Here is a 12,552-nt window from a genome sequence, read left to right on the forward strand (position 1 = left end):
AGGGGAGGGGAGGGGAGGGGAGGGGAGGGCACACTGCAGATTGAAATTAGCCGATTATTAGCACGCCGGTAGGGAGAAAAGGCAAACGTTTGAATCGCGATGATGGCCGGCCTTCTCGGTCTTGGATTCAGTTCCATGTTGGATTTGCACATGCATGGAGGTGGACTGCTTGCCAGGCAACACGAACACAAAAGCCACAAGAGAGGGAAGATCGCGGCTTTCTGATTTGCATGCTCGACCTCAATCGACCAAAGAAAAGCAAAAGGAAAATAAATCCAGTAAGCATAAAAGATACTGAATGTTATCGGACGGCTTTCAAACTGAACACCAACAGTCCCGAGCTTCAAAAACTGACTGGATACTTGATTAGTTTGGCGAGTGATATGAATATCATGTCTAATATTGACCGTAGAAAGTTCAAAGCGCAAATGCGTGCATTGCGGTTTAGATCGAAATATGTTTGTGGGAGTAGAAGGAATTTTGACCTTAACTCGAATATTGACTGCATGCAAACATATTCAGTTACTGTACTTAACTCATTTGCTCCCAAAAACGTATAAAGATGTTCTATTTTAAATGTTTTAAGTGTCCCAAAGACTTTTTTTATGCTAGAGTTTACAGAAGGCTTTGATGCAGCCACTCAACTGCAAAGAACGGTTGAAGAAATGGCAGTTATTACACAAACAGCCAGCAGGTGGCAGCAGAGTATAAGAGATCAATGTTGCAAAAAGCTCTTTTACGCAGTGTTTTAAACAGATTTGTGAATAATGATGTAACGTAGCTATATTCGAATGCTAATTGCAGCAAAACGGAAACAGATAGAAACTTTTTTTTCTGATGAAAGAAGAGACTCTAATCTTTCTTTTGGTAGCTTCCATGTTTTTGTAGCAATATAATATTCTGTTGGCCTTGCAAAACCAGTCAAAATCCAGTAAAACAGCCGAGAGCGAAGGGGGTTGCTTCAGTGAAAATGGCCGCCAGTGAATGAGTTAAAATCACTGTGAATTCAAATGATCACAGGCAGGCAGCCACTGGAGTGGTAAGGTCAAATTACGCTCGTTAAAACGTCAGCACAGCCAACCTTCACCATATCGGTGACGTTGGGGCAAAACCGTGTACCTCCAAAACCATCACTTTTCAGAAGACCCCCCAGAAATGGTATGTTTGTTCAAACTTTATGTGACCATTGCATCATCGAAGACAGCAAGCCATTTTCAACAATTTAGAGTCAATAACCTTCAGAAAACTGCACCTTTCAGAGCGAACTCTTATTGCGAGCAGTCTAAGGCACACCTGTGCATTAATTAGGGTGTCTAATCAGTTCTGACTGGTTTTCTGGCCCCCCCCCCTCCCAATAAAACAAAACCGCACCTTTTAGAGTGGCCTTTTAAGTAAATGTGTTATAAACAAATCTAGCTTGTTAAAAACGATTTAAGTTGTATATAAGACTTTATATAACTTGATATATAAGAACATTTGTAAGTGTGTACTTTTAATTGAAAGAGGGAGCAGCTTCAGTCGAGCTCTTTTTGCCAAGTACTTTTACTTAAGTACTGAACACAAGTACGGTACTTTTGACATCACTGCTCTCCAGCCACGTATCTTCGTAAAGGAAGAATTTGACCAACAGCACTTTTTTTTTTTTTTTATCACATTACAGTGTGCAATTTGTCAAAAATGTTGTGGGCTGTTGGTGCAATTTTGCTGAAAGTCACACTTTTTGCTTGCACTTTTGCTTCCTTCCTTCCTCGCTCGGTCGAGTGCTACTCAAAGCTATCTTGCAGAAACATCTGAACTCATTTCAGCACCTTTTGTGTCAACTGTTTCTGTATGATTGGTCATCTACTTTGATATCAATATATACGTCCCTGTCAGTTTATCAATAACTAGCTTAACACGACGGTTGCCTCGAAAGTTGTGGTATGGAATGCATACATTTTGCTGTTTTTTTTTTACAAGCCTAATGAATGTTGCTTGTTGGCTGGTTGGATGAATTAATGGGATTTTTTTCCTGCTTTGTTTACGCTTAGTTGCATCGACACACAATTATAAATAAATAAATCCCCCCCCCGCCCTCACTCAACTCATCAATTATGACAAACGTTTCTATAAACAAATTGTCATCATCCCTTGGTTATTGTAATAATAACAAAACAAATACAACATAGGCCCTTGATGAAAAGATATGCTCATTCATTTAGGGTTCAACACAAGATCAGGGGGGGAGGGGGGCGGGGGGGGGGGGCAAACGAGCACAAACAGAGACTGACTATAGTCTCCATACTGAAGAAAATCAAATACAAGATTTTCATGCACATTCTAAAGGTCGCGAAAGAGAATCTTTGTTGATTGCGTAACCCCGAGTGACGTTACGCACGCCGCGTGAATGTGAACGAACTCCCGCCGTATCGCAAAGAAATCACAACAAACAAGGTCGTCCTTCTCAAATCCTTTTCCAACACGCATCTGATTCAATCAATCAGTCCAAGTGTTCATTTCCTTCCTTTGTCGAGGACAAGAATCCGTCCTGCCTCTTGTCAATGTGTTCGACTGTGATTGGATCAATTGTGGCAAAAGATAGCGGCTCATCCATCAGACGGATCACGAAAAACTGACCTGGCTGACCTGCCAGTGTTTAGCGAACAAAAACACGCGAAAACAAACTTGGCAAAGAAATGTGAATGTAAGCTTTTGAATTTGAAGAACAACGATTACTGCTATGGATGCACACTAATGCGATAAACCCATAATTTAGGAAGTGCCGATGTTGATAACCGATAAGTGAGGTGATAATTGTTTGCAAAATGTACTTGAATGCAAATATACTTTGCAGTCTTACTATAAGTCTAACATGTACAAATCCATTGAAACAACCATGAAGCTGAATTCTATCGATATCTCTGCTTCAACGACAACCTGTCACGTCATGTTTTAAAAAACGCAACAAAAAACTGCCAGGGTAACATTTGGGGAAAGAAAGCGCACACCGATGATGCGTCTTCTGTCAACACAAGGTCGTGCGCATTATGATGTCATAAATATGCGACAAAAAAAAATAAAATAAAAAATAAAAATAAAAATAATAATAATAATAAAAAAATAATAAAAAAATAAAATAAATATGCGACACGACCACAGGAGAGGGGAGGGGCTGAGGAATTGGCCACAACTTGAGCCACAAACACAACACATGGACCAACGTGGCATTTTTATCGGTGCGTTTCTTTATTATCTGGTTCACCTGTTTGACGTCAAATGGGCCGATAATTGCCGATAATTATCGGCCACCTGATATTATCGCGCGTCCCCAATTGCTGTTTGTATATTCATAAAGCCGGCGAATAGCCCATCATCTCGTGAAATGTATGCGTTTGCAAGAACAACCGCAAAAATATTTGAATTTGATTTATTCAAAAGGGGACAGTGCAATTTAATAAAACACATCAAAATTCACGAGTTATGAGTTATTGACTGCTCGCGGGTATTATTCCCTTTTGTGACAGCTACGGCTGTTTTTGAAAGCGCGATATAAATAAAGATGACTTCACTTTATATGACTGTCATTTACATTTGCTTGTAATATTGTAGTTAAGATGCAGCAGATTATGTTTCTAATATTAGTATGAGCTTGATATGATCAAATGATGCAGTGCAGTTCCACATTGCTGAGTACATGCACAGTATATCAAATACGTCAAATGAGCAGCTTTGCTACTCCTGTTGTGTGAACTCTCATTCAATTGCGCAGGCGTACCTAATGAGGTGTCCAATGATTGCATACGTGAACACGTTAAGCTCAGAGAGCCGCAAAGTTTTTTAAGGAATGCGCCAGAGGTCGGCTTGCAAATCCCCCCCTCAGGTGATCAATGCTACCTTTAACATATACTGTATGTCATTCCCACATTGCAGCGGACGATATTTACGCAAGCTCTGTTTGTGCGCGTGGTTTGTTTGCCATTGAGTGAATATTGTCAATTTGCCATTCAAAATATAAACACACCGTCGACACCTGTCCCCCTACACGATGTAAAAACGGATTTTTCCATTCTTTCATTTTCAGGTGAGGTACGTATTTTCGGGCCGCTGAGGAAAAAATGTCAGACCTGCGTACGTGAAAATCCGGCAAACAGAAGCCGGGGCCACTCATGCGTTGTGCCAATGAATGGCCGTCATTAGCATGAGGCTCCCCGGCAGCACCCTGCAATGCAGCGACGCACACAATGGCGAGTGCCACGCTTCCCCCTGCCGTCCCCCCCCAGAGAAACCCTTTTGTTTGGCCAGCATCTGGACCTGACCTCCATTGCATTTGAATCGGATGACCCACCCCCCCCACTTCCCCACACACACACACGCACCACAAACACGCTCAGCTAGCTCCTCTTTTCCACTCGTCTCCAACGCTGAACCTCTGAAAACCTGCCTCAACGGCAACCCCCCCCCCCAGCCCCCCACCCCACTCTCCCCCTGCCTCCACTCTCCTCCACCATGTCCGTTCCCCTCTTTGAGTGGAGGAACCATGTCTTGCTTCCTGAAAAGACGCTCTGTGTACTTGTGGGCCTCGTACAAAGCCTGCGGGGTGAATTTGAAAACCGGAGAGGAAAATGCACCAGGGCTCGTGGCCATCTGTCCCCCCTGGGTTGGACATGCCTTCTCCGAGTGTGCCTGCCCCCCCCCACCCCCTCTCTTCCCCTCACATGATTCCCACCCCTGCAACCCCCACCTTCCCTCAATTTCCTTAGCCTATATACACGGCATCCACCACAAACACACACACATGCATTCATCCCACACTTGGGCATATGGACGGCGAGCGTCGAGAATGAGGAGCTGACACTTGCCTGCGGTCCGAGAGGATGCGACTCAAGATGTAATCCGTTTCTTTGTGGGGACGGCAAACGGGAAAAAATTGTCTCCGGCATTCATTTTTCCCTGAGATCGGCGGGTGGAGTGAAAAAACAAGGAAGCGAGGGATTGAAGGACAGTGAGTCGGAGAGTGAGGATGGAGGGAGAGGAAGGTAGCAGCTCGGGTTCTACAGAAGAAGGCAGCGGCCACCAACAAGCCACAGGGACGCTGCTGCCACTCGGGAGGAAGACTTCAAGTCCAAAGGAGGACTGACAGAGAGAAAATGAGAGAGAGAGCGGGAGAGAGAGAGAGAGAGAGTCAGAGAGGGAGGGAGAGATCAGATGGGGGGGAGGGAGGATTGCTTGGCTGCGTATCGGCTGAAACGGCGGGATAACGCCGACATAACCCTCGTCCCCGAGCAGCAGCTGTAGACGCCAGCGAGAAATGAATCCCACGAGGGAGCGACTTCGCTATCAATTGTGACATTTGCGGCACGTGATAACAATGGCCATCTGCTGGAGTAGCGGGGATAATGGGGGGGGGGGGGGGGAGGAGGAGGAGGTTCGGGGACGGTGCCTGGCTGGACGTGGCGGCACCTCATGTGCCCCCTCGCATATCAGCACGCATGCCCGGAAATCAGGTCGAAAAAGAGCAAAAACAACAACAAAGACCTCACTTCGGCCAATGGTGGTGGGAAAGGCACCTGTTCGAGTCAACCAAGGGGGAGGCGGTCGGGCGCGAGGGAGGGGGGTAGGGGGGGGCAACACATGTGCTCAGAAAAGGGCGAGCAGACAAGGGAAACGTGGAGAGAAAGCAAAGCGAGAAGTGTGGCCTTTATTTGTCTGCTTTTGTCATTCCGCCTCGTCATGCCTGGAAATATTTGCATTTGTGAGAAAGTCACGGAGACAATCAAAAGGAGGCGGTCGGGGGAGCGGGTCGTCGGGAGAGTGGGAGAAGAAGGGACAGGAAGAAAGAATGGGCGGGCGGGCAATATAAACAGCATAACAAATAGAGAGGAGACGCCAACTTCTAACACCCCTGAGGTCACACATTCCAGGAAACGGACCCAATTTTGTGGTAATAGAACTAACGCTAACTAAACCATCTTTTGAACCCCCTTTTTTTTTTGTTTCTTATGCTGCATTTGAGGATAGTCGTAAGTCGGACTTTTTCCGACTTCAAACCAGGAAGTGTGTACGGGAACGCGCCCCTGAACTCGGAAATTCAAATAAAAAAGTACCCCGACTTCAGCGACGGACTACAACGTGACGTCACTCTACAATGGCGCCCCCTTTGGAAACACAATGCAATTGTCTCGAGTATAAAATGAGGTCGCTTTCTTCATTCTTAAATATTCGCCATTATTCTATGCAACACATGCCGCTATCTCCCTGCGTGAAATTATTTGGCGAACGACTGAACTGACGAACCGATTAGAACGTCACCGTCCATTCTTTGAGTGCAACAGCGGCCTTTTCATCATCCTCCATCTTTGAAAGATGTTCAGCACATAATCAGGCAGGAATCTATTTTCAATAAATCACAACATCATAATCCCCCCAACAGGGGAAAAAGAGGCGGATTTGCCGGTCACATGACAGAGCGAGAGAGAAAAAGTGGTAAAAAGGACAGAATTGCAAAACTTCAACTCCAGCCAGAATTTACAAGTAAATACAAAATATTTCAACGCACACACGTCGAAGCCAGAATCCAGTGATTGAAAACAAAGAGCAAGTCGTGTCGAAATCACACTTAAGTGATTCAATTGAAGAAAAACAATTAGCCGCGCCATTTTACTGATTGATCCGCGGTGCTTCTCCATCCAAAGGATCGAAAGCCTCGCGATCGCCTCAAATGAAGAAATGAGTTTTGCAACACAAACATTAACAAGACGTTATGAGTGTGATCATAAAAGTCTCTGCGGCAAAAGATCAAGCAAAAAATTGATTGTAAATGTGACCAGCTGATGAGGCCGGCAAGTCGCTTAAATGGCGATCATGAACGAATTCAGCCTCATGTTTGCCTTTTTATTCATGAGTAGCAAAGATAATGTTTTAGCATCCATGAAAGGAAAAGTTCTGAGCGAAACAAAAACCACACGAGCAAGAATAATTGATGAGACAAAAAGAAAATAAGGTTCGGTTTAGGTGAACGGTATGAGATTTTTTCTAATAGGTTTTCTGGTGAGCTAACAAATACACGCACGCACGCACAAAAAAAAAATATATATATATATATACATATATTAAAATAATAATAATAATAATAAAATAAAAGAGCAATGATGATGACATTTCCGAATGAACAATACTGAGCTCTTATAAAAAAAATAAAAAATAATAAAATAAAAAAATAAGGAACTCGTGCTCAAGATTGCTTTCCAAAATCCAGCGTGAAAACCGTCACGTTGCGCAGGAAATGTTACTCACAAGGCACGGCGTGGCGGTACAGATTGGCCCGGATGGTTTTCTGCAGGTCGTGGTCGGGGGAAGCTTTTTGGAACCTCAGGCTCAGGTAGCGCTTCAGGTCTTTGTTCAGCTTGTTACCTTCAAACACAAGTTATTACAAAAGTCACAATCGACAAACAACACGTTCGGCAGCGATGGGCTTTTTTGCAATATGGCGCTCGGTTTGATTTGACGAAAGCCGCAGACGGAGACAAAAACAAAACAAAACAAACAAACAAGATTGGCCATGAAACACAAACAAAACAAGTGCTTTTCAAATCATCCCAAATGCATTTTCTTCAACTGCCGTCAATTTGCGGTATTTGCGCTTTTGCACTATTCGCTGGCGGGCTTGCTGGGCTGTAAAATGTTCAGGAATTTAGCATTGTGTACTTAACCCTTTCCCCCCCGATATGAGAATGGGTTCGTAAAAGAAGAAATAAGTCGAGATCAAGCATGCTATGAATACATTTTTGAGATTTTTTCTTTTCATTATTGCACTATTGAAGGTGCTTTATTCATTTGCTCCCAAACACGTATAAATCCATCCATCCATCCATTTTCTGTACCGCTTGTCCTCACAAGGGTCGCGGGGGTTGCTGGAGCCTATCCCAGCTGGCTTCGGGCAGTAGGCGGGGTACACCCTGTACTGGTTGCCAGCCAATCGCAGGGCACACAGAGACGAACAACCATCCACACGCACAATCGCACCTATGGACAATTTGGAGTGTCCAATTCACCTGCCATGCATGTTTTTGGAATGTGGGAGGAAACCGGAGTACCCGGAGAAAACCCACGCAGGCACGGGGAGAACATGCAAACTCCACCCAGGAAGGGCCGAAGCCCGGACTTGATCTCACAACCTTTGCACTGGGAGGCGGACGTGCTAACCAGTCAGCCACCGTGCCGCCCCACGTATAAAAGAATAAATACCTTCGAGTAAGAGTATAAATACCTTCTATTTTAAATATTGCCATGCTCCCCAAAGACGTATTTATACGTTTTTAACCTTGTTTTGACATAAGCCTCTGACCTGAAGAGAACGCTTAAAGCAAAAAAACGGCAGCAGAGTATAAGAGATCAACCAGCCATGTTGCAACAAGCTCTTTTCTCCACTGTTTTAAAGCGATTTGTGAATAATGATGAAATGAATATGAAGCAAAATCCAGCATGTTTTTATCCCCATTAGGGGGCGGCCATTTTCCCACTTGCTGCCAACTGAAGATGACATCATAGTTGCTCAGGCACTGACCAATCACAGCTCAGCTCCAGAAAAAAAGGTGAGCTGTGATTGGCTGTTACCTGAGACCCGAGCAACATTGATGTCATCTTCAGTCGACAGCACGTGGCAAAATGGCCGCATCCTAAGATGGACAAAAATGGCTGGATTTTGCTGCTCAACTCACATTTCCACTAAAACAATATTAACCAGAATGCCATATTGTACTAGTTGCGCTGCATAGAACATATTATTGTCAAGATATTTTTTGAGGGGTTGACTTCTGCTGTCTTTGTGACGGTGTCTGCAACCCAACAGCAGATTATTGGGGGATCGTTCTTTGCTTTTAATAGTTGTTGAGCCATTTCGGGCAGAGATAAGGTTCTTGGGCCAAATGGCACGTCTTGACGTCACATGAAGTGTCTGCGCATTCAGAGAGGTTTCATGAATTCATGACAATGTCTGGTTTTCATTGTTTTTCATGGGACCCGTTAGCATGTGATGAATTTGATTGACGCGTTGCGCGGCAAATTGGAGGCGGAGTGCATCGTGCCGTGCTGTTACCGCGACTGGTAGATCGTGACTGCTCCCAAATTGATCGTGAGGAATGTAGAGAGGAAAAAGTTGGGTTTCGGGTGCCCGTGGTCTTATTGCTATATATTAACTCGTTTGCTCCCAAAAACGTAGGAATACGTTCTATTTGAAATGTTTTAAGTGTCTCAAAAGACGTATTTAGACGTTTTTTTTTTTTTTTTTTATGCAGCCTCTCAAATGTAAAAAACAGTTGAAGAAATGGTAGTTATTACAAAAAACGGCCAGCAGGTGGCAGCAGAGCAAAATATATCAACCAGAGCCATGTTGAAAAAAAACTCAATTACTCACAATCCTAAATAGGTTTGGGAATAATGAAACTTCGCTATATTCTAATGCTAATTGCTGCAAAATGGAAACAGATAGAAATATACTTTTTTTCCTGATAAAACAAGACACTCTAATCTTTCTTTTGGTAGGTTCCATGTTTTTATAGCAATAGAACACAATATTCTGTGGTCCAAATCCAATTCCAAATCCAAAGTAACAAAAAAATAACTGAGCAGCACTGCCTTAGAGACAAGCAAGTGTCATTTAGTATTCTGTTCTCATCAATAGCCTACAATGCACTCAAAGGTTTTTGAGAATGTCTTTTAGGGATAGACCGATTATCGGTGCCGATATTTGGCAATTTTTCACTGTCTGCGAAGGTCTTTTCAAACCTTTTACAAACTCTGACAAAAAACCCAAATTAGCGACATTCACATGCATTTGTCAATGAGTAAAATTTAAATTTTTACTTTATAAAAAATTCAGTTGACACTCGGAACTCCCTACACTTTTTTTTTTTTTATGTTAAAATTAAGAAATTAGGTTGAAATTTAGGAAAACTTCATTTACAGTAGAAAACTTTAGGGAACTATTTACGTGCTTAGTTTTCAATTTCTAATTTAGCTTAACACATCTTTATATGTTTCAAATAAATATATATATGTACTTTTGAAAAATTTGACGCTAATATTTTCTTTTTTACTGCAAATACGGCCTCCTTGACTACCAATAATCGATATTGGTATTTGCCTTGAAAAAAAAACATATCGGTCTATCACTAATGTCTTTGTAACTTATTCTCAGCCTAAAAGAAAATGTTGCTTTCTTACCATTTCATAAAAGGAGTTCTCGATTTGTTCAGTAAGGAGTTATAAAAAATTTAAATTTAGAAACTGTAAAAAGTTCCATTTTCAACTTTGAGCCCCGCTAAAGGCGTCTGCTGGGTGCACACAGTACACACAGATGAATGTTTCGAGTAACGAAGCGGGCGGTGCTACAAGAGATCCTCTCATTGGGCAGAATTAGCAGGCCTTCTTTGCATCCATCCAATGACAGTCGGGGATGATACTGGCGAAGTCCGACCGTGACAATGGAGCCAGATGGTCAGGGCTCGCTCTCACGCCAGGGTCTCATTTAGGACCATTTAATGATCTCCAAATTTATCATCCAAGTCTGGGGGTGCTGGCGAGCGCGTCTTGGGGGAGGTGCCATGTCCTCATGCTGGCCTTATGCTCAAGAGGAGATTTCCTTCTGGCTCGCTCTGTGCTTCTGGACACGAGCTAATATGAAAGGGAGCTAACATAGCGCAGCTAAGGTACGCTGAGCCATGAGACAAAACGAGGGAACTAATTAAAACAAGCTTAGCAAACGCACTCTTGACAAATGCTAGGCATGCTAGGGATGTGCAATTAATCGAAATTCAATTACATTTTCAATTATTACACTCCACAATTGCAAAATTGGCATAATCGTAAACAAAAATAAAAGATTATTAATACTAATATTGAGTTGTTTTATTTGACATATTTGCACCTTTTTTTATTTTATGACTAATTTAGTAAATCTTGTTTGGTCCAAAAGAAACTTAATTATAGTGTTAATATTTTTACATGTTTAAAGTAGCACGAGGGAACTTTTCAACCTTAATAAAATATTTTCATAACTCTTCTAATGAAACATCGACTTAATGAATGGTAGCTTTGCCATGGCCTGAGGGAGTCTGCATCATTTTTACTGGCACTACGCAACTTTGAGGAGGATGGTCGGAACACTGGCACACAAAAAACTACAAATGTGCTGACTGCTTTATATGTCACTTTCCCCTTTACCCATTTGTTACAAAGACAAACGTCAATTTGAATGCCGTGAGCTCAAAAACGATGCAATGCGCTTGTCCTCATGAGAAACGTGGTCTTCCTTCAGGCATAACGTTACCGACTTTGTCCATATGGCGGTGCCATAATCAATTGAAAGTTCCTTAGTGTTGCTTTAAAAAATATATTTTTGTTTTGTACCAAAAACAAATGATTGTCCTAATTGTAATTGCAATTTTTACCAAATTAACTAATTTGCTCAAAAAAAGTTATTTTAAATATTGCCATGGTCCCAAAGATGTATTTACATGTTTTTATGTTTGTTTGTTTTTATGCTAGGCTTTGTTGCAGCCTCTGAACCGAAGAGAACGCTTGAAACAATGGTAGTAATTACAAAAACGGCCAGCAGGTGGCAGCAGAGCAAAAGAGATCAACCGGGGCCATGTTGCAAAAAAGCTCTTTTCCCCATGTGTTTTCAACAGATTTGTGAATAATGATTCCATTTGGCTATATTCTAATGCTAATTTCTGCAAAACCGTAAACAGATACAAATGTAATTTGTTTTCCCGATGAAAGAAGAGACTCGAATCTTTCTCGCTGTAGGTCCATACATCCCATATCAAATAAAGATTGATTAATTAAAGGTGATGAACCAAACTGACATCTTCAGCATTCTGATAATAAAATGGGAAATTTCTGCAGATGGATTTATCATCATTTAATCCGGTGGGACTATAAATAGACATTCATCCTTCATAAATTAGAGACACCGCCAGTATAAAAATAAAAGTCAGGGAGTAAATCAAATTGCAAACCAAGGGGTGAGCCAACGCAGTGAGAAAAAAAACCACACACACACAAAAAGCTTATTCCAGTGGGAAAGCAAGACATCAGTTGGTCGTCGACTTTGCTGTATTTTTCCGTTCTTGTTACACACACACACACACACACACAACTGTGTAGCTCACTGCAAGCAAAGCACAGTCAGGTAATTGTTACCTAGCAACCAACCAGTGCTGACGAGCATCATTATGGTCCCTGCTCGGCAAGCAGCGGTCAGATTTTAAGGAAACACTTTATATATGCTTTCAGACTTTTACAAAGTATGATTCAAAATAATAATAATATAAAGTGACATGACGTGTTTACGTTGTGTATTGTGTCAACGTTGCCGGCTGACACGCTGACATGCCCGAGACCAAGACCTCCGTCCAGAACCAGCATCTCCTGTAGGGACGCGCAGCCAGTGTCACGCGCCGTCACTGAGAGAGTCATCAAATATTTCATATTTATGAGGATTAGTGCCACGAGGATCGCAGATTACACGCACACACAGGCCAGTGTGCGCGTGTGCTGCTTTGGACCCCC

General features: G+C 42.6%; 1 protein-coding gene across 14 annotated transcripts in view; it reads right to left on the reverse strand.

The window, feature by feature from the left end:
• The window catches only part of LOC147180043 (membrane-associated guanylate kinase, WW and PDZ domain-containing protein 1-like), a 120,447-nt gene that overhangs the window by 80,790 nt on the left and 27,105 nt on the right, over window positions 1-12,552 (reverse strand). For 13 of the 14 annotated variants that reach the window (XM_086069169.1, XM_086069171.1, XM_086069167.1 and 10 more), the window contains exon 2: window positions 7,273-7,389. In XM_086069169.1, the coding sequence (XP_085925295.1) occupies window positions 7,273-7,389 (117 nt within the window). Of the gene's footprint in view, window positions 1-4,838; window positions 5,124-7,272; window positions 7,390-12,552 lie in introns of those variants that run through there. The other variant, XM_086069177.1, reaches the window with a different exon arrangement.

This window comes from Leptonotus elevatus, chromosome 2 (genome assembly GCF_054856555.1).
Source record: "Leptonotus elevatus isolate MCC_2025b chromosome 2, RoL_Lele_1.0, whole genome shotgun sequence".
Classification (NCBI taxonomy): Eukaryota; Metazoa; Chordata; class Actinopteri; order Syngnathiformes; family Syngnathidae; genus Leptonotus; species Leptonotus elevatus.